The sequence below is a fragment of the Eimeria necatrix genome, genomic scaffold (assembly GCF_000499385.1).
Source record: "Eimeria necatrix Houghton genomic scaffold, Enh_scaff20, whole genome shotgun sequence".
In the NCBI taxonomy this organism is placed as follows: Eukaryota; Apicomplexa; class Conoidasida; order Eucoccidiorida; family Eimeriidae; genus Eimeria; species Eimeria necatrix.
Window position 1 is genome coordinate 128,003 of NW_013655111.1, and position 22,120 is coordinate 150,122.

The window sequence follows — 22,120 nt, forward strand, 5'->3', positions numbered from 1 at the left end:
AGCCCTATGTTGGGTAGCCGCAATGGAAAGACGCACGGGAGACGTCCACACTGTGCAAGACTAACATGTACAGAGAGCGCGCTTGCAGTCCAGTAATATAAGAGGGCTTGTGACTCATCGTCAGATATACAAGTATCAAGGAGCACAGTCCATACAGCTCCAGCTTGTGGATGCTACGAGAAGCCCGACCAGTACTTGACGCAACCTACCCTAAGTAGTGGACTGCCCGTTACGGCTTTCCACCATATCGTGATTAACCATTGGAGGCACACACCTGTTGAGTAGCCTTGAGCCGTAGCTTTGCCCCTTTCCGGCTGTTCCCAGGCTCCACGCGGCCGGAAGATGATGCCGCATTGCGTCGCCTTCGTTGGCTGTTCGGTAGCTGGCCTTTTTGCGGCGGCTGCTGCTGCCCCTGTGAAGACTGCTTTGGAGGTAAAAGCTCGTGTGACGGCTGCAGCAACAACGCAATAGCATAGAAGCTGTAAGAGCTTTCACTGCTTAACCCAAACAATGCATACTAAGGTAAGCCTGCGGCCAATCTGCCAGTGGGCCCAGTCACAAATATTCCTTATCAAGACTGCAACGAGGCACTTTGCAACCCTCGATGAGTGGGCGCAGGAGATATGCGGTTTGTTTCCTAGAAAGACACACTTTTGTAGGTTCAAAAGTAAGCGCTGCTGGCTCCTGTGTTGTAGTTGTCATCTTCGGGATATCCGCTGCAGCACCTTCCGCTGGAGTAGCTTTGGCCGTCTGCGTAAAAGCAGTCAGCTGTGCGCCGCTGCATTGGGCAATTGGGGCCTCGCATCCTGTAGAGGGGCTCATGATTTTGAGAAGCTCCTCTAAGAGTTTGCGCACAGCAAGCGGGTCGCATCTTCTTTCCTCAGTCTGGGCGAACGGCAAGGCCACAGGCTGAAGGGAACCCTGTGCTGCAGCTGACTGATTCAGCGCAGAGGCGGCGACTGGTGGCTGGTCAACAGAAAGGGTGCCGTTAAAATGTTGATGTACGTCTGCGATCAGGGATGCAGATGGTTGCTGGGGTAGCTGTAGGGAAAGGTCAGGCGAGGTGGCAGAGGGACTACACTGAGACGACCCTATGGGCAACCTCCAGTCATTTTGCTGCTGAGATTGATGTGCCTGCTGCTGCTGCGAAATCTGCGCCCAGTAAGGTGGCGGCACTGGAGAAAGCAGTTCGAGTGGATCTTCATTAGATTGATGCTGCGGCAGTTCGGTTCCACACCGCTTCGGCTTGCCAGCATCACCAGGCGCTCGGCCAACCAAAGTCACATCATGCAACTGCCTCAGCTCCTGCAACCGTTCACGCCTTGACTCAGACCAATCTAGTGGATGATGCTGGTCGTGCAACGGCGTCGCATGTACCTGCGGCTGTGCCTGCAACTGAATGGATAGCACATCCCCGTGATCAGGAGCGCTGTAAAGTTGACCTGACTGGAGACTTTGGGTTTGCTGCGGGTTCTGCTGAAGCTGCTGCTGCAAGTATTGCTGCAGCCGCTGAAGATGCTGCGGTAACAGCACCGGCTTTTTCTGTTCGTCAGTTCGTTCACTTGTCGCACGCAATGCAGCGCTATCGACAAGCCCATTTTCTCTGAGGTGCACGCCCCCGTTCTGTTGCAGCTGCAACATTTGTAGCTGCAACTGCAGCTGACTCTGCAGCTGCTGCAAGCTCAGCTGAGACGATGGGGGTGCAAACGAACGCAATGCGCTGAGGTCTTCAGCGTGGCTGGAAGAAAGCTGATGTGGATGCTGGTGTGGCGCCTGTGGCATCTGCTGCTGCAGTCGGGACTGCTGTAGCTCATCAAGCTGCTGGAGCAGCCCCGGTTGCCCATTCTGCAAAGGAGTGATCTGTTGTTGCTGCTCCCTTGAGGTAAGAGCTTGACGCGGATAAGTCGCACACAACTGACTGAGAAGCTGCAAGTCTTGGCAGTCGCCGGTTACCAGATGTTGCTGTGGTTCATGGAATTGCTGCTGCTGGCTCCACACCGCCGACTGGGAATCCGGACTGACAAAGCATGGTTGGGACTGTGCAGCTGTCGCATTAGCTGCTGCAGCGGCCACCACAGCCGCCCCTAGCCGTTGCTTAAGCTCCGCTACAAGCCCATCATCCGTTAGGGATGGTGAGCTGTGTGCGGCCTTTTCGTTATTGTGTCGCCCTCCCTGATAATCCATAGTGGCTGAGCTCGACAGCGCATACGGTGCCGGGTCCTGGCCCTGAAATCCTTGCATCTGCGGTCCCATGAGCCGTTCAGTTTGTGACGGAGCCACTACCGAGTTGTCCGTACTGCTCAACGTAGAAGGCATGCAGAGCATGGATGTCTGGGAGCTTCCAGACGCCCTCAACGCGTGGAGGAGAGGCGCCGCCGCCTGAGGTGTAGCGCTCCAGCCGTTCGAATGTACAAATTGTTGCTGGCACCCGCTGGCCAAATGCAGCAGCCCTGCGGGATGTGCAAAGTAGGGAGGCATGCGGTTGCCACAGGCGCTGCTGAGAGCTGGGGATGGCGGAGGAGTGGGAGGGGGAGGAGGAGCTGCAACAAAATGAGCGTGGGAGTAATTGAGGTGGAGAGATGAAGGCAAAGAAGGGTCTCCTTGATACAGTAACGACAAGTCCACTACGGCCCTTGGCACCAAGTCCGCGTTGCCAATTACTTGCAGGACGGTTTCCTGGGAAAAGCCGTAATCGCACATCAAATTGCATGGATCGAAACGGAAATGCAATGGACAGGCATGACAACTGATACCTCAGTCGCAAGCGAATGCTAATAGGAGACCGTTGCCGCATGCTCTGTAGACAAGCTGTAATATTCACAACTGAAGGCAGACGCTGCGCAGGGTAAAGCTTAGCACCTTCATCCCTAAGTGGTGCATCTTGTTGTGTAAATGACCACCCTCTGCCGAAGATAGGATCTCTACCCCGTGTTTCTTCGCTGTGACCACAACGCACACAGACACAAGAGTCGAGCCACAACTCACTAGTTGTCTTGAGGCAGCAAGTACCTTAGGCGCTATTCACAATTTGAGCGCGCATTACACCACCAGCGGCCGGCCCTGTCGAAATTTTTTGGGTGCAATCAAACTCTGAAGGAAACGCCTACCGACTTCCACCACCGGCACACGCCCCTCAGAGTCCGGCGTGAAGATGTGGGTCAACGCGGAATCGGGCACCACCAGTTTAAAGCACCCCTGCAAATGCAAAGGTCGCCACGCATGTTGCCCTTTTGGAGATAACTGCAGAAGCTGACTTGACATGAATATTTGTATTTAAATGGAGAAATTGAAGAAAGCTGGGGTGGTGGCGGAAAGGTGGCTGGGAGATCCCCGTTCATTCACCTTGGGCTTGCATATTTTCTTGCCATTGTCTATGCGTCTTTCTTCCTCCTTATGCATTGCTCTGTCGAGTGCCACCTTGGAAACTTCCAAAAGAGCACGCTCCACACCGTCGCCGACACCCACAGCAGTCGCCGTGCGTTCTAGCAAGCAAGGGAATAGTTCGCCTCTCTTCGACACACTAACCTTCAGCCCTGGGCCATTTCGGGTTTGGAATTCCTCAATGCCTATAGCGAACCCATAAAAAATCAACTGCCTTTACATTTGTGCCTGGCACTATGCGCACTTGCACCCCCACATGTACGCATATACGCATCTCCAAATGCGCATGAACACTGGAATGCTCAAATACAGGTTAGACGCATGCACCCACAACCAGTCTCACATCCACAGGTGCTGGCCCACTCAGCGCCATCAAAAAGCCCATCGTAACACGACTGACACAGCTACCTGCAGCACATCTGGTAGATGCCTCAAACTTCAAGTCCTTAAGTTCTTTAAACAGCAAACCGCAGAGAGCCTGCCCTGGGAAACCTGCGCGTCTGCTTACCAACTCCCTTTCGCCCAACAAGAAAACCTGCCACGTCTTCGCCTATAAGAAACTTGCAGAACTTGAGTGGAACACTGGTCGATGGTGGATGTGAATTTGGCTTAACTATCTTCCGACTGTTGCTGACAGTGTCTGGTTGCGCCTGAATTGCGCCTGCAGCACTAACTGCTGCGGGGTCTGCTTGCCGAAGTGCTCGGGTCTCAGTTGGAGCTGAAGAGGCTTTATTAACGGGAGCAGAACCAGCATCACACAGCTGCAAACTGTCCTGATGCTGTCGGGAAACGGAAGGAGGACTGGTTCCCGATTCAGAGGTGGCTATTACAGCGTCTGGCTCTGCAGTGGCTCCCGCCCTGAGTGTCTCCTTTGCTGCTGTGGACTGCGGCGTGTATGGCGGTGCGTTGGCTGACAGACAAAACGAAGAGGCAGCAGGTTTGGTTGAAACTTCAGACTCCAGTTCCTCCTTCGACTTAGCCTGTTGCTGCACCTTTGGCTGCAGCTGAGCTTTTGTGCCTTTGGGGGTGATGCGGATGCTGCTATCGGTCTCTGGGCTCCCCTCCTTCGAAGGCGATACTGGGGTTTGCGGGCAGTCAGAATCTTGAAGTGCCCCCATTGTTCCTCCCTGGCTGTCCATCGACATAGAAACCAGGGCTAGCTCCTGAGACGTTGAGGGGGAGAGTGGCGCTTCCGTCGCCGACGAGTCCATCGCATGATGAGGGGGCACAGAGCACTGCAGGGCGCTTTGAAATACGGGAACTTTCTTCAACGAGGGAGAGAAGTCGCTAGTTGGCAAGCATGGCTGTTGTAAATCTAAACCACATACATTCGGAGTCAGGTTTAAGGACTTATTTACAATAGAGGCGAGAGAGCCGGTGAGGGACTGCCGATACGGCAGGCTGTGCAGGAAACAAATGCGTTCGGGGGCGGGTCGGTCACTTCTATTCAAAAACATGGTTTCTACGAGACCCACCTGGAGATGCTTCGGCATCCATCATACTACTGCAGCCTCTGGTCTGTCCTTTTGAGCCACTCTTGTTTTCTTGCGAAGCGGAAGGCCCCAGCTGTTTTGCAGGTGTGGAGAACTGATGCAGCAGCAGCACGTCAGTCGTTCTCAGTTCCCCGCTAACTTCCATAGCACAACGAGCTGTTCCGAGGTGAGGAAGAGATAAACATTGACTTACAGCTGTTTCTGTTGATGTCAATGTTACCGTTCCTGCTTGTATTGCAGTCGCTGCTGCTTCAGTTGCTCCTACTTACAATGAGGCTGCTCCCGATGTAGCGACAAGAAGGCAGTAAATGAGATACTGCGATGTTACCGGACTGAACGTGTCAGGTGGCGCCGTGGCAATACCCCCTCAGCGCTGAGGCGCTTGATTAGTTGCAGCCGCAGGAATCACAGCAGCGTGCCGAACGCAGGTATACTCAGGCATGTATTCTGTATTTTTTGTAAATGGTTCATCTGTGCTATATAACGTGCGCAAAAAATAGCTTCGCACGGTGGTATACTATTGTGTCCAAGGAATAAATGCAAAATATACTAACTCCGACGGGAATCAGATGCTGTTCGCGATGTGGCCAAGAGCCGCCAGTCGCTACGGCCGCCGACAGGACACCTGTGGCCTTCACTGGCTAATGAAACTGCTGAGAAAGACCAAAAATATCTTGAGTGGAAACAGACCAGTGGTCCTTTTGGTTTGGAGCAGACGATACCTGCGCACAAAACATCTCACACGCACTGCTGCGCCCGTTCGGCCCACCGCTCCACAAGAAGCAAAATGTGGGAAACAAAAGGACAAAAAACCCACAACATCATTGTTAACGATACCATTTATAATGTCTGGCGCTGCAGCAATCTATTGCTGGCGCCTACTGCTGACGCTGACGGGCAACAGGTCACCTGCGCGGCGCAGCGGTCTTGAAGGGTTTGAGCTGTTAGTTGTGGAGATCTGTGCTCGTGAATTCAACTAATGTCTAGGGGCGTGTCAATTGATTATAAATACAATAAATGATTGATAAACCACTCGAAGAAACCAGCAAGCAGCATGAACATCAAAACACGAAGACTGACGCCCATGGTAATAGGCTGTGGGACCCCTCAGCGTCAGCGGCCACGGGCGGTAAGAGCCACAGCCCTCTTTCTCAAGTGCCGCCCCAATCGGTTTTGAATCACCTTATTTGCATTACACATAAAATTAAATAACTCTTCCGTCAGTAACTCCGTTGAGATAAAGAAAGTACGAGAGCAGAACGCAACACACCCAGCACACCCTGGCAGCCTCACCAATCCAGGGAAACAGCTCAGATAAGACCACTACAGACGACGAGTCACGAATCTGCTTCCTCTAACCGCTAGTCTCCATCAAATAGAATATCTCATATCTGGCAAATTCCCACAGCTAGTTTCTAAACGCGGTCGTCTGCCACCCTCACCGTAGTCGTTCTCCAACCTCTACCAGTGACCATGCACTGCCGGCCAACCATCAACAGCGCACACAATATCCGAAGACGTAAATCGCGTCTTCTACTGCTCACGTAGTTCGAACGTAACCATAGATATCCTTCGTGCTCTTTACATACAGAATCTCTTACGAGGCATTTCGCCTCGCTGCTTCTATCCTCAAAAGCAGAGACCTCCGTCCCGTCGCCGTTGTTGGCAATGGCGTAGCTCAACTCATCCTTCCTCCCCAGACCTCGAGTGTCTCATAGCTTACTGTACAGCTTGCAATACGAGCGAAATACGGGTGGCACGAGTGCACATTACGTCGCCAACAGTTCCAGACTCCGTCTGTTAGTCTGGAACTTGTTACTTCACACTTAGCAGTACTAGACACCACTGATTAGCCCACTAACACAACCTCCTGAGATGTACATTCTTGAACACCCAATCCTACAGTGCGCCACACGTTCGATTCAACGGACAACAACCCAACCTATCAGCTGCAACGAAGTACGATCCATACCTAGCCGTAAGACCCATCACCTAGAGTGATGTAAAGTAACAGTGTCGGTGATCATCCCTACGGCCACTAACAGAGGCTTGACACATCCCACTACAGTCATTACTGGCCAAAAAGCTGACTGCCAACTGCCCACTGATGTACCGCCAAGACAGCTTCGTATGAATGAACTGTACGACTCCCTCTAGAGAAACGCTACATACAGCCATATTCTCCTGGCTGCGACACCGTTCCTCGACAAGAAGCCAATTAGTATACCCCCAAATATAAAGCAGACGAAGTTTGCCTTTCCAGGAACATATCTCGTCTGCGCGGAATCAAAATTTGCGGGAATTTAAGAAGGCGTGGGCTGCTTAATTTGCGAGCCGATATTACAAACAGACAAAAAATGAATACATTGGAAAAGCAGACAGTCACTAAATACATACCAGCAAAACGAATATGACTACATACAATGCCCAGAACAATGAGAACTACTGATAAGAGAAAGCCACATGATGTCATCTCTTGAAACTTTGCAGAAAAACATTTGTGGCAGCCTCACTGCATGACGGGTTCACCTCATGCTGGAAACGAATCCACAAAACTTATATGCATATTTCAACATAAAGAACTACGCACAAGGTCCATCAGCTACGCAAAAGATCACAGTAATTCCCAGCCTTCGTTGGAAGCAGAAGCAAGAACAATATCCAGCAAACTGCTGGAAAATTTGGAAAGCAAATTCAGCTGTACATCAGAGGACAGCAATAAGTAAAGCCATCTGAGGAAGGCTAAAACCGCTGCCCGTGTCCCCGATTTCATTATTTTGTCCCTCTACCCAAGAACACCTGAGGTGAACAAACAGCCCCAGCGTTCAAAACAGAGGGTCATTCACACGCCACAAATCTCCGAGCTCTTTACAAAATATACGCTGAGTTGCGGCTCACAAGGAGCAAGCAAACTGGGAATCCGCAAGCAAAAAAAACAAGAAAACGACTGCGATACAACTCACTGCCGATGCATACAATGGAGTGTGCAAAACTGAAGGACAAAATGTTGATTTTCAACTCAGCATGCAACGGTCAGTACATGGCAGCAGTTTGTGTGCCTGCACACGCAAACTAACAAACAAAACACAGCATTCATCATGCTTCTCTCCTCAGGCTTGCTGTTGACGCTGACCCCGTACACTTCCTGCGGAAGGTACCACCACCGAAGGTGGAAGCAACACAGCTGTGTCTACGTGTCCTCATCTGTTTGAGTATGGCTTTGAACAAACAAAAAAAATGACAGAATCCTCCTCATATCTGCAAATGGTCATCATTTATTGCAAGGAAAAACCCGGAGAGCATTTGTTTGGTTGCTTCAGCTGTCCGGCCTCCCCAACGTGAGCTTGGCTCGCCAACCCGAAATTCGATACAGCTTGATTCAACTTCTTTGTTTTCACATTCACTACACAATTTGCTCAAACTTCAAGCGTCTGAATCGCTGGTGTAATAATGGTGACCGACAGCATGCTGAGTTGGCGCACTCTGTGCCCCACAGCCCCGGTGCAGCCCACGAGGGGTCAAGCCACATTGCTTGGTTGTTCTACTTCTTGTTAGTCTGTCGCTCAGCCCGTGACGAACGTCTGCACCAGGATTAAAAGGTGATGGTATTAAACATGGGTAAGCTCCTAGGAAAAGCTGTCGCGGTCCACTGAAAAGCGTGAGGCACTAATGTTGAGCAGACCCCCACTGTTGCTGTGACACCTGCCATCGCCCGTTGTGCGACACGTGGAGCTACCACAGGGGCAGTCCATAATGCTGCTAGAGATGAAAGCTTTGTGGTTGTGCTGCTGCTAACGTTGCTGCCGAGTGTTCCACCCTCGACGCTCTGAGGGCCATTGCGCGGCTGATTAGCATAGAACCCACTGCACGGCACCCCCGATTAAAGCATGATACGGCATCCAGGAGTTGTGTATAGATTCTAAACTAAATTGTAAATACAGGACACAAATCAGGACAGTAGGGGGCACTAAGCAGTCCTAAGCATCTCTAGAGACCTCAGAATGCAGCTGACAACCGAAAGTCCAGCACATACGGAGAGTCGGGGCCCCGGAGATCTTCCTGAACTCATTTGAGGACCTGAGATGACTCTTCAAGCCTCCTGGGCCTCTCAAGTGGGCTTTATGAGATGCAAGAAGCTGCATTGCTGGTAACCTGTGCTGACGCATCCGTACAATTCGTAGTGATTCAGGCTCCTCGACTGAATCGCTCTTTTCAAGACGTTGAATCCTCTCCAAGAGCTGAGCCGTTCGGTGGAGACCACAATAATGGTGAAGCGATGCACTTTCCTAAAAAGCTGAGCGATACGGTCCACAGCCGCTACATCTCATGGGCATCTTTGTGCAGCCTGATGCAAAATATTTTACCGATGCCATAGCCTTGCGTAGTGTAAACACTATACTCAGGTCTCAAGGAGTTTCACGACACTACACGGCATAAACCGCAGATGGGGGATTAAAGCTCTTGTCATTGGCTCTTTACTATTATGACGCCCCTCCTCTTTGTCTAGGAGGAAACGGCCCACGGGAACGATCCATCAAGTTTGAATACCTCTAGCAGTCAGAAATACTCGGGTGCGTGGCTTTCCTGAAAGGTCACACTGCCCTATATTTGACTCCTTGTGTGTCACGTTGCTGATACGTGTTCCCCTTTCTTATTATCCACGTGTGTTAACGACGGCGACGAGCGACGAAGGCACACGGAGCCCTTTGAGGCAGCTCTCTGATAAGGCTGCGCTCCTTTACCGGCTTTCCACAGAAAAACGGAAAAATATTTTGCGTATTCTTACTAATGTAAGGCTCACAGTAAGCGTTTCATGCGGAAGTTCCGGGTCTCATTCTCGGTGGCGAATTCCTCATGCGCCATCAGCGCAGTGTGATAATGTTTTACAATTATAGGAACGCTGTACAGCAGCCTTCCAAAATTTCCAAGTCGATGTTTGATTTTTGACAGAAAGGGCGAAGCAACCTTCAAGCGATGGCGCAGTACTCTGGTGAGCTGCATTCTCCTGATATCACGGTCGTCGTGCTATGTAGAGGTACCGTGCGATCAAGTCTCATTCGTCAATACTATCTCGGCATTCCACTGCAATTGCACAAAATAAAGGTCATAAAACACTGACGTTATTCGCTTTAACATTCAGACGGGTGTGTAAACTGTATTTCTTACGCAGCATGCAGCCCCATGGAGATGCTTGAAGCCGCCTAACCTGTGGTAATGCCTGCCTGTTTCTTTTCTTCTTCGAAAAGAATTGAAATAAACGCTTAATGGCTCTCAGCTTTGTTTGCCAAATATGTCCCGCCTCCAGTAGAGGGGCCCGCTGCCACGTCTCTGCTCACACCGCGATCAAAATTCCTCAGCTTCAGCACATAATATACGCTTGATTCGCTGACCAGCCCATCGAGCTCTACGATATCTTCGTGACTGCCCGCTTTTGACGACTGCTCATCAATCCACTGCCCCACCACAGCAACAAGTGTGCAACTGCTAGCACCAAAAGAGTCGGAGTCGTCGCAGCCAGCATCCGCATTGGCGTCGTCGGCATCACGAGATGGAGGGATAAGAGTTTCAGGAACATTACAAGTAACGGGCGAGTGCCAGAAGAAGCAGCAAAACCTGCGATAGAGCCACGAACTACGACACTCGCGCCATCAACGGCCCCAGCGCGAACAGCAACGGCAGCATCAACAACATCTGCAGGAATAACAGAGGCGGCACCTGAAACGAAAGTAACGGGAGAGGTGTACGTGATAGGTTGATGGTGCTGGCCGAAGATGGATGCTTCAGTGCCCGAGTCCCTCGCTGGCGATTTGGGTCCAGGTGATAACAAATAGTAGTGGTGACGCCAATTAAAATAATAAGGATGATTGAAGTTCTGCAGTAGTATACAGGGTGAACAATTTGCTCTTAACTTGCTGTCAAGCAACTCTCTGCATGATGTGAAATAGCGTATAAACTTTCAGTATTCCAACAATGCAGATGATACTGATTGCTTCTTTTCAGAAGGATTCTGGCACTTTTTTGGGACTTTACCTTTGATGGTTCGGGGCGTTTTTGCGTGCGTGTAGAATTTAAAAACGCCAAATGTTTGAATCTTTGTGAGCTTCAACTTATTCTGGGCGATCAGCTTCGCCTCTCCGTCGCAAGACCCGCAGAAGCCCACAAGTGAGTAAATTTTTCCGCAACTGCAACTACAGTGGTGGCAGTGACGCAGATGGTGGCAAGGGCGGCGCCAGCAGTTTCCGTTGTTGCCTTCGAGCCTAATAATGTTTCTGTAGCTGCACATCAACCCCGCAGTTGCTCCCGCAGCAGCAACACTTGCGGGAACACCTGCAGCAACAGCAGCAGCGTTTGTGTGCTGCGACTATGTGTGTCTTCCATATAGCTGCACATCAACCCCGCAGTTGCTCCCGCAGCAGCAACACTTGCGGGAACACCTGCAGCAACAGCAGCAGCGTTTGTGTGCTGCGACTATGTGTGTCTTCCATACAGCCTGATTAAAGCCTCTTATGAATATGCTTCCCGCTTTGGGAAAATGACTGTCAGAACGGCAGTTGTCGAAATCCGCAAGTAAAATCGAAGCCACTTTGGTGTTGCTGCTGCACGTGGTCGGGTTGTTTGTACTGTTGCTAATTTTGCTGTTGATACGGGTGATGTTGATGGTGGTAATACTGCTGTGTGTACTGATGCTATACTGCCGCTGCTTTTGCTGGTGGTTTGTGTGACAGTGCGCGTGGCTTCATTGGACAGTTCATTGCTAGCTGACTCCTACCGTTATTGCTGCCGTTGACGCTGCCGCAGGCATTTAGAGCGCGAGGGCGACTTGCAGCAGTTCGAGCTGGCGTTGTTGGTTAACCTTCTGCCTCGAACGCCTGATGAGGCCAAGGCTCATATCCCTTCTCTTATTCGGTTGTCTGCGGCTCGCCTCTCGCGAATCATAGACACGCTTGAAGTATTTAGGGTCCATGCATCCTGAAACTGCGGCGCGTGCTGCAATATCTCATACTGTTGTTGCAGCTCCCGGCGCTGCCGTTGCGGTTGTTGCAGCAGCCAGACCTAGAACTGCAGGTTCCTCCCTTGCTCCAGCAGCTGCTGCTCGAAATGGAGACCTGTTCTCATGTGGGATGTGAAATGGGAAATGGGCAGCGGCAGCAGAAGCAGCAGTAGCTGCGCTCCAGGAACTCCTTTAATGCTTATTCACACGCTGTCGTAAAAGTATCCTGTTGTTTTCTGGTTGTGTAATCAGCGATTGCGAATTTCTGGTTGTGTAATCAGCGATTGCGAATTTCTTAACACAAATTCACATTTTACGAGTCATCATTGTTATTTGATGCTAGCACTTCGGCTAAATGCCGACACGTTTTTGTCGATTGATGGAGTGCTAATTCACTACCCTGTGGACAAGTGCGTATGTATATGGAGCAAAAGCAAACACCATGAAATGTATGGAACAGTATAGGTAAGTTTCAAATGTTTTTGAGTAGTGACAGAAAAGAGCCCCCGAAGGGTACAAGGGAGTACCTGTGTACACCTTCAAGAATATTTGCAATGACGGATGTAGGTACGTTTACCGTCTCCTGGTGTATTCGCCAGTGCACATGCATTATGCAGTGAAGAGCGTTCTTCCCACAAAGAGTCACTCCAAGCATTTTAAGCGAACGAAAATATTCACCTTTGCTTGTCAAACAGTTGTTTGAACAACTTATTCCACCGGGGAAAAAATCTGCTACTATAGCCATTTGACAATGCGTGCGTACAAAACACCTCGCGAACGTGCTCCAACTCCAACTGTACGCCAAGCAGTTCCCAATCTTAGCTACAATGCAGTTGTCACCTTTGTGACATGTGAAAATTGGCACTCTCTTGTTCTTCAACCTGCCGTATTTAGTGCAGCAGTTGGCTACGGCACCGCCCCATTTTTGTCTGCGAGTAAGAGGGCGAATGCGTAGCACAGCTCAGAAGCGGCACAGGGGTTCGGACAATGTGGTACTTCTTCAAGAAAGGGGAAGTCATCGCTACTCCATGAAGCAGTAGAGCTCCCTCTAGGTAAGTAGTTTAGCTGGAATCAGACGAGGAAGATGGCAAGCAGCCTCCAGCCCCCTCAAGAAGATGTTCGTGAGTGCCGCTCTTGCGGCTGACAAATATCCCAACTGTTGGATGCAGCACGCCTGTACTTGCACGTGGACAGGGAATTTATCTTTCGGTGAATTCGTCAGTCTTAGGATCGGCGGTATTTTTGCCTGCGCTATTGCTTAGCCTCGAAAAGCGGGAAGAAAGAGCACAGAACGCACATGCAACGCAATTGTTCTCAGTCCCGTAGATGCCACTATTGGTGTTTCCGCCGCGAGAAGGCAGAGGCGATCCTGTCTCAGAGTTTAAGTGATGCGCGGGAGCAATTGCTGTTTAGGGCTGTTTTCTCCGGCCCAGGTACGGGGGAAACTGAATGGGCAAAGACCGGTCGTCAAAATGGAACAACCGCAGCAGGCGATGTTCCACATCGGAATGCTGCGCCGCAGCTACAGCTAGCTAATCGGGGGAATCGGGGAGATGCTTCCATGAAAGCTTGCTACATGCTGCAAAATTTCACTATTTTGGAGTAGATCAGCACTGTATGCATGTGTGCAAACATGTTGCTTTCTACGAAATGACAACTCGCGCACTACTGTTGACACTGCAGTATGGTATCCTTAGCCTTCCCTGGAGTGCTGCAAAATGCTTAAAAGAGGGATCTGTTCCTACAGCTGAAACGCTTCACTTTTGGTGGAATCTAGGGGCCTCCTCAATTTATTTTATATCAAATGGGGAATGCTTGTTACTTGTTTAAGTCGGCCTTTGGCACGCTCATTGTGCAAAGAAGTTTTCATCTGCTTCATGATCACAAAGAGTATACGGTATGAAGGGACGCGCACATATTTTTTTTGGTACATTCATGTGTAAGTGCTTAATCCATCCAGCCATACAGTAACGAAAGTTGGCACACAGATGTGCACATACCCATAAGAGTTGCCTTTCGAGGGAAAAAAGACTGTGGGGGTAACAAAAAACAATCGAGCAGAAAGTGATATATCAAGCAGTTGTTAGCACAGAGACAGACTAGTTTTGGAGCTCTCCTCTCCGTAGTGGAGTTGCACATCGCGTGTACCTGCAGGAACTGCAACTGCAGAAGAGCAGAAAAAAATAAGTAAAAACGCAAACATTACAAACTTTGAATAAAAGAAAGACATGCATGACATGCAATGAAAAACTCGCGTTAAACCTTCTATGCCCTCTGGCCATTCTGAGGGTCACTTCATGCAGCTGGGGCTCGTCGGCAGCGGCGGCTTTCCGGAACACACGAGGGAAACAACAATAAGCGAACCGATAAGAATGAAGAAACGAGTTTTTGCCGACTTCCCTCGTTTATTTTAGACTTTTTGTTTCTTAATTACTTCTATTTTGACCGTTTTCCCCTTTTCCCGTCCTCTAGCCCTTCGTTTGCGCGTGACCGCTCTGGACAATGCCACGGACAAACCTGTGCATATCACAGGGAACAGCCAGAATGGAGATCATGCTTTTCTCTGTGGACTGCTAAGCTGCAAAACACTGTGCACTAGGCTGTACACCTCGGGGTTTTGGCTGTGCTTTCGCTACTTGGTTGAATGGCACGATAAACGACAGGGCTGATTCGTCATTTTGGGGCTACTCATGGAGTGTGTTCAGTTTTCACTCCCTTTACATTTGTCTTAGACTCACACTTAAAATTTGATAGTAAAAATTAGGCAAAAAGGCTGCTTTTCTTTCCATGCATCGTCCACAACACGGACAGCAGAAGCAACAATTACACTTGCACCTGTAAAAACAGTGCTCCTCAGCTAAAATCCGGGTTTGGGACTGCGTTTCAGTCAGACCAAAGCTAATAGCAATATTTCTTGCAGTAACAAAGGGCAGCATCAGCAGTTGAAGCAGCAGCAGCGAGCGTCTCCCAGGAGCACCAGCTGTAGCGGCAGCAAGAACTCCAGCCATGTTGTTGAGCCTACCTGAAGTCGACGCCACGCGGTTCTCTCCCTCTGTCAACTTCAGCCCTGAGGCAGCAGCAACTGCGGCAGGCAGTTCACCATCCCCTGTTCCTGCAGATGCAGCAGACAGGGCAGCGGTGCCAGCAGCAGCTGGTGCTGCGCCTGCAAAAGCAAAACATAACCTATGGAAATTCGTTCCCTTCGGAAGCAAATGTCTACCTGCTTTTGGATGGAGCAGGTAAGCACTGAAGCGCCGCAGGATAGCTGCATCTCCGCCACAGCAGAGACGCTTTCTTTATCGCTGCCTCTGCGATGCTGCTGCAGGAACCGCAAGTCGCAGAAGGGCCAGCAACAACAGCGGCAACCACAGCGGCAGGGAGCGCAGAAAAAGCAGCAAGAGGCGGCATATGAGGGGCTTGCTAATTCCCAAATCCCACAGAAACAGACACGACTGCAGCAACAGCTCCAAGCGCAGCAGCTTCAGGAACAGCTGTGCCACCAGGATCAGCAGCCGAAGCAGCAGCAATCCACCAAGCAGCAGCACCTGCAACTATCACAAGATCACCAAGAAAAGCGTCTGCCGGTGCTTTGGGGGACAAGTGGCACCGCTGGTCTCACCACCCCTTGCATTGGCGCTGGAAGCAACAGCAACAGCAGCGGCGGCAAGAGTTCCAGCAGAAACAACAGCTCCGCAGCGGCAGGAGGCTACAACTTTTCCACCCCTGGGACCCCTGGATACAGCAGCAGTGGCAGCAACCGCAGTAGCAGAAGTGTCTGCAGCTGCAGCAGCAACAATGGCAGCAGCTCGTCGCACTCGCTGCCGCGCTTGTCTGTGGACGGCACAACATCAGGGCCATGCTGCGTGGGAAGTTCCTTATCGCCCAGATCCCTGATATGTAGCTGCAGTAGCAGCAGCAGCAGCTGCTGCTACAACAGGGGTGCCAACACCAATTCAACGCTACTGCGAGAGGGTGCTGCTGCAGCCAGGGAAGCAGTAGGTTCTGGTGCTGGTGCTGCTAACATGGTGGTACGCAAGACAGTTGAAGGAAGTGCAGAAGCGGTACCATCATGCTACCCTCGAGCTGCGCCATTGCTCTCAGCAGTAGCAGCGGCAGGAGAAATTAATTCTGCTACTTCCCCGGCAGCTGATGCTGCTGCGGCCGCTGGTGCTGATTCTAGTATACCCGCAGCAGCAGCGATGATGCCTCCCACTAAAGAGATGGTGGAGAAAGGAAGTGCGCAAGTGCAGCTAAAGGCTGCAGCAGCATCGCCACCTGAGGTACAACGGCAAGTGAAGCTCAGAGCAGCAGAAACTGCTGGAAGTATAATTGGAGCAGCAAATGCTGCGGACGAATGGGAGGGCCCTGACCTATTTCCTGCACCATCCTACAAACCAGACCGCAACAGGCCACCTGAAGAACAGCAGCAGCAGCAGAAACAGCAAGACCACCAGCAGCAAAGAAAGAATCTTAGAGGCGCAGTTAACCGACCCACGTCTTCCGTCTCCCGCGGGACGGAGTCCACCGGCGCCTCAGCAGCAGCATCAACAGCACCAGCAGCACCGGCGCAGGCAAGCAAAATAGCGTCGGCAGGAATGGCTGAAAGTGAATTTCTGCCCCGTCCGGCAAGCTGGGCAGATACAGAGTTGAAAATGCCCACCTCAGCAAGTGTGCTGCAAAGCATGCAGCAACAGAAGCTGCACAGACACCTGGAGGAGCCAGAACCACCAACTTTGCCGCTACTCGGCGGTGCCGCCGGCACAGCACAGCTTGAGCCCGGCTTTTCTTTCTCCCCTGCTGCTGCTGCTACTTCACAGGAAGCAGAGCACAGCTTTGGCCAATGCCGCGGTAGCGATAAGGAGAGTAACTCTAGCAACAGTAACCCTACAACCGTCCCAACGGGTGGTCACTGTGAGGCCTTATCTACCGGGCAAGCTGCTATGAATGTGCTTTCTGCCGCTACTTCTCCTGATGCTGCTGATGCGGTGCCTTGCATCGCAACTTCCACGGCAGACAAAGAAGCTGCGGAGGAGAGTCGAGACCAAGAAGGTCGCAAACAGGCGCAAAAACAGCATCAGCGTGCTGTTGGTAAGACAAATCCAACAATGGCTTCAGTGGTGTCAATGCAACAGGAGCCGAAACAGCTGTACCAGCAACAAAAGAAGCAATATCAGCAGCAGAGTCTCTGCGTTTCGCCAGTGTTAAAGGACGAGGCTCAGCAGGTGCACCTGCCGCCAAGCTGTGCGTCTAGCAGTCCTAGAGGCTATCATGCCGACCATTCTACTGCCGGCGCTTCCGCTGCTGTTGCTGCAGTGGAGATTGCTGCAACAGTGGTGGATGTTGCTGCTGCAACTGCGGCTGCCACAGTTGGGCCCCCAGCTGGAGCCCTTGTTTCCTCTGTGGCACAGAGCCTCAACGCCTTCCTTACTAAGGGACCTCCAGGATGCAGTATAAGGACGCCTCGTAGGCAGAAGCTGCAACAAAAGCAATTGCTTGAGCCGCAGCTGCATGAACAGCAGCATCAAGAGCAGCAGCTGCACCAGGTGCAGGCGCAGCAGCAGCACAAGACGCAGCTGCAGCGTGCCGCTTCGCTGCTACATAGCTTCAGCCACTCCCCGCACCAGTCGCAACAGCGCAGTGCCCAAGAAGAGCCGATGCACCCGTATTTCTTGCAGCGGCAGCAACTGCAGCACTTGGGCGTCCAGCAGGAGCTACTGGGGCAAACTGCGCCTTCCTCCTCCCCGTCCACAGCAAACTTGCATGCATACTGCGAGCTGCAGCAACCGACTGCATGCGGTCTGTACCAAAGGCAGCAACAGCAATACCAACTGCAACAGCAGCAGCATGAGCTCCTGCTGCAGCGACAGCACGTGCCAGCACCCCACGGGCCCCCGACTGGCACGTACGCCACCACAAGAGCAGAGTCCCCAAGAAGGCTTCAGCAGAGGTTTTTAACTTTTAGTAAACAGAAACAGCTGCAACAACAACAACAACAAAGGCACCAGCTGCTGCCGGGACAGACACAACAGCAACAAGAACACCAATCGCAGCAACAGCAGGACGTGCAGCCGCAGCTCCCGGTCGAGAAGCCTCGGACCTTTTTCGGCGTTCGCCTTTCTGCAGAAGCAGAAGCCGCTGCAGCGAATGCAGCAGGAGCAGCAGCAGCAGCAGCAGAAGCTCGTCCGATAAGCAGGCGTAGCAGCAGCCAGCCACTTTTTCCCGTATCCGTCAATGGACAGCAGCAGCAGCAGCAGGATTCACCAGAGGTTAAGTTGCCTGAAGCCAGCAGACAGCAGCACGTGCAACGGCAATGTGTCTTTGTGAATCCGGTGCATGAGGATCCTGTGGGCCAGAGATATGACCCCTGCAATAATACGTGTGCCGAAGGGCACTCCAACAGGGCAGTAGGAGCGTCCTTTACTTCTACTTTAGAAACGCCCACTCAGCCCTTCAAAGCGCTCGATGAAACCTTTTCTGAAGCCTCTGAATTGGCTCTTCCTGGTACACCCAAACGGGCTTCCAATGGAGATTCCAGCGCAGTTCCTATAGAAGTTCCTGTGGAGACCCCAACTGAAGAGCCATCTATGTCTCCAGTCGTTGCCTCTGCTATTTATGGTAATGGCTACAGCGTTTCAGCGTGTGACAAAAATTATTTGACTGCTGCTAGTGGACGGTTGTCTCCTGCCGGGAAGCAGGCTGCAGAGGCTTCTCGTCGCGCCATGTTGCTGCGAAAAAACTCGCAGGCTTCTTTGCTACAGATATGTGGAGCGGCTAATCAGGAGCAGCAGCAGCTGCAGGTGCCTGACAGGCAGTTGCAGCAGCAAGCACGCTGGGAGACTGGGGGCACTCATAATGTCCCTTTGGCAGCTGCAGCAGCAGCAGAAGCCTCAACGACGGTACCACAGCAGAAACAGGCAGCACTTCATGAGGCAAAGCCACACGAAGCGAGCATTGGCAGCACGCATGTATGTTCGGGTCTATCAACAGCAAGCAGCAGCAGCAGTATCAGCCGCAGCGCCCTTACCCCACAGCTGCCTCACCCCTCGCGCCGGGCCCCTTTCCGCTTGCAGCAGCCCACAACAGACACTGATTTAGCAGCAGCAGGGCCCTTTTCATCTCTATCACTATCACCATCCTCGTCATCGCAAGCGCCTTCTGGAGCTTCAGGAGTGGCAGGAGCAATAGGACCGTCAGGAGCAGCGACAGAGCGTCCTTCCACCCCAGTGCGCGCTGAGCGTTTGCGTAAGCACCTGGAGCAGTTGAAAGAGCGCGGGGAGCTGCGAGTGGACAATTTTCCTGCAGCGGAAGTGGCAGCACTGATACGGAACACAAAAGTGGAGAGGGAGGGCCCCTTTCAGGTGTACGTACTTGACAAAGAATGGAAGCTGGGCTGCAGCAAATTAGACAAGGAGTGGCCCCTCAAGATGCTGCAGAACACGAAGGAAGGGATTAAACTGCACAGAGAAATCAACAAGCTAATCGACATAGCCAAGCAAATACAGTTGCAGAAGCCGCAATCACACGGCTAATGAGCATACAGCACACGCCTACAAGGGCTGCTGATCCAGAATACGCGGCTTGTGGTGCTGCTGTAGCTGCAGAACTTGGTGGTGCTGAATAGGCAGAAATGATGATGCGACCAAATACCTTTGATCCCACTGCTCTGACAGCTGCAGCTGATGTTGCTGCTGTATGCTTTTCTTGCTGCATTTGCTGCTATTGCTCTTGGCGATTGCTGCAGCAGGCTGCTTTCGCCGCAGCTTTGATCTGTTGGATTCAATCCGTTTCAAAGGTGGTCAAGGATGAGCCGCTTACTTGAACTCTAAGCAGCCAGAAGCGGCAGAAAGGGCCGGAGCTCAAGTGGAAGCAGCAGCCGTAATGGGAGTTGTGCGCATCCCTCTTTTCCGGCCTTTATCGCAGTGTTTTTTCTTTGAGTATTTTTGTCCGTGCAGATTGCCGAACTTTTTCGCTTGTTTGTAGATTTGCCTTCTACCCAATTTTTTTTGCATTTGCTCAACTTTGCTTTAATGTACGCATTGGTAGCGTTATGCTATCGTTAATTTCCTGTCTTCCCGCTCTTCGTGGCCCTCTTTGCAGCGCTGCAGCTATTGCCGCCCCTCAGAAGCTTCCAGCTCCATGCCGTTGTTACTTTTGCTGCTACTGCCGACACGTTTGCGGTTATAGCCGATACTGATACTACTGCCATATCCACTGCGTCGGGCGCTGCTGTGGCTAACGGTAAAAGTTCACTTATTCTCTGGCTGTTTGACTCGTTGCCTCTCGTGTTGTTTAGGACAAAATTCGTGGCAATAAATTAACCTGAAGCTATGTTTGTTAAATTTAAATGGTCCCTTTGCCTGCTTGCCTTCTTGCCCACTCCTCTGTTTGACGGCACGCCCGGCACGCCCTTGTATATATGTTCGCTTTCCGGTATATGCGCTTATTTTTTCAGCTGCTTGCTTGCCTATTTATATAGATGGGTGATTTGTTTGTTGCTGTATCCCCTACATACGTAGGGACTCAGCGGCACTCACACATCAACAAGGCTGCAAGTGAACGCACAAACACAAGGGGGGCAAAGGAAAAGTACAAAGGGGTTGTTGCTAATTAGGATAGTAAAAGTTCTTAAATGAGAAATTTGACCCCACATAGCAGATAGCTCCGCTTTATCAGAGAATCCGGTCAAGATTCGCTCACTGTCCAGAAGACTTACGAACGTCACATACGATTCGTGGCTGACGCAGAAAATCATAGAAGCAATGCAGAGGCTATTTTACTCCTTCTGTAGTGTACACTTTGCTGTGCTGGATCTCGACTACCCAATTCTGTGTTCACATTTGTACTTGTTTCTGGTGTATTTGTTGGTCGAGGCTCTCTTGATTATTCACATTCTACTCGAGTTTTGCTATGTCTGTGCATTTGGATTTGTTCGTATCTATTTGATTTGATTATTTGCGCGTGTGCGTGTCTTTTGTGCTTTGTCTACCGCTAAAGTTATTCGCCGTTGTACTGCTGCCATTACTGCCTGCATCCATCACTCCCAGACAGTAGTTGTGAACAATCTACAGTGCACGAGCATTTCTATATATTTAGTCGGTAATGGTAGCTTTCCCCTGATAATTCATGTTGTTAACCCAAAGTCCGGAACTCTCCAGACTTCACACCCTCAGCCCTACGCTCCTCCGGCCCCATAACTGAGCCTTCGAGCCTGCACCCCTAGCTTTGAAACATAACCATATTTAAGCCTATGGAGAGTCCTGCACACGTTCTCCCAGAGACGTTCTAGGACGATCTCTGTGGTGCCCCTCGAGGGGCGCCTTGTGGTTCGCCACGTAGGTCCCCTCTTGGCGCCCCCATAGAGCAACTTTTGGTAGGCCCCCGCTGTGGCCCTTGGCCTTTTTGTTCACTTGTTGTTGTATGTTTTACCTTTTCCACTTCTAGATCTGCCTTTGAGAAGCACGCTGTTTGCAAAGAACTCTTTGAAGGTGGCTCGTACAATGACCCTTTCTGGGAGGCCTCATCGCGCGACGTTCCGTGAACAGAACTCTTAGTGTTGCTGCTTTTCCGGTCTGGAGACGAAGAGAAGGGAGTAGAGAGATAGCGAAAGAGGAAGAACAACAACTCCACGAATACTATGAGGCCGAACGAAAAAGCAACAGCAGCAGCAAAAGCACCTACGGGTTCTCTCGGCGAAAGAACATCCCCAGTATGGGGAGGAATCTTGCTCTGAAACACAATGAAATAGACCAAGAGATTGCACGCCCATTATGACTGCGCTGTGCAAGGTTTGACGCCGGATCTTGGGCTTCAGGGTTTAGGTTTTCAGGCCTGCATTGTAGGGCTTGTCTGACCGCAAACACTTTGATTGCGTGGTCAATATCGTGCATGGTCTGCTTAGAGAACCTGAAAGGTTCAACACCATGCTGGATTAACTTTTGTGCTTGTTGTGCAGGCAAAGAAGAGAAAGGGACAGAAACAGGCAGAGAAAGAGCAGCGTTGTAGCAGCCCGCCCACATCTGGTGAAATAGGCACACCAGCACGTCATCCTCCCTCATACCCTGAATGACAAGTACAATTATTTGTTCCACATTAGCCCTGAATCTACAAGCGGAAGACACATACGCAGCATGCTAACTAAGTCCTGCAAGACAGTGAGTTTCATCTCTTACCAACCATAGAAGCTGAGCTGTTGGAGTCTATGTACAAGAATAACCTTACAGAGGCACCCATATATTCCTGCTCATTTAAATTGCAC

The 22,120-nt window shown here is 51.1% G+C and overlaps 3 protein-coding genes across 3 annotated transcripts; 2 read left to right on the top strand and 1 right to left on the bottom strand.

The window, feature by feature from the left end:
- Nucleotides 1-555: 555 nt before the first annotated feature.
- On the bottom strand, nt 556-4,711 carry ENH_00028620 (hypothetical protein, conserved; the record flags this gene model as incomplete). Its single annotated transcript, XM_013584718.1, is given in 6 exon segments — nt 556-2,676; nt 2,860-2,939; nt 3,108-3,195; nt 3,343-3,566; nt 3,890-4,694; nt 4,700-4,711. Coding segments are annotated over 6 exon segments (3,330 nt in total).
- Nucleotides 4,712-10,645: 5,934 nt separating this feature from the next.
- Nucleotides 10,646-11,847, top strand: ENH_00028630 (DNA-directed RNA polymerase II, putative; the record flags this gene model as incomplete). The annotated part of the gene is made up of 4 exons (XM_013584719.1): nt 10,646-10,691; nt 10,940-11,036; nt 11,364-11,441; nt 11,673-11,847. The coding sequence occupies 4 exons, from the start codon at nt 10,646-10,648 to the stop codon at nt 11,845-11,847; spliced, it is 396 nt and encodes a 131-aa protein (XP_013440173.1).
- A 3,024-nt stretch (nt 11,848-14,871) lies between these two features.
- ENH_00028640 (hypothetical protein, conserved) lies at nt 14,872-19,394 on the top strand (the record flags this gene model as incomplete). Its single annotated transcript, XM_013584720.1, has 2 exons — nt 14,872-15,104; nt 15,191-19,394. 2 exons carry the CDS (start codon nt 14,872-14,874, stop codon nt 19,392-19,394), a joined length of 4,437 nt encoding a protein of 1,478 aa, XP_013440174.1.
- Nucleotides 19,395-22,120: the final 2,726 nt, after the last annotated feature.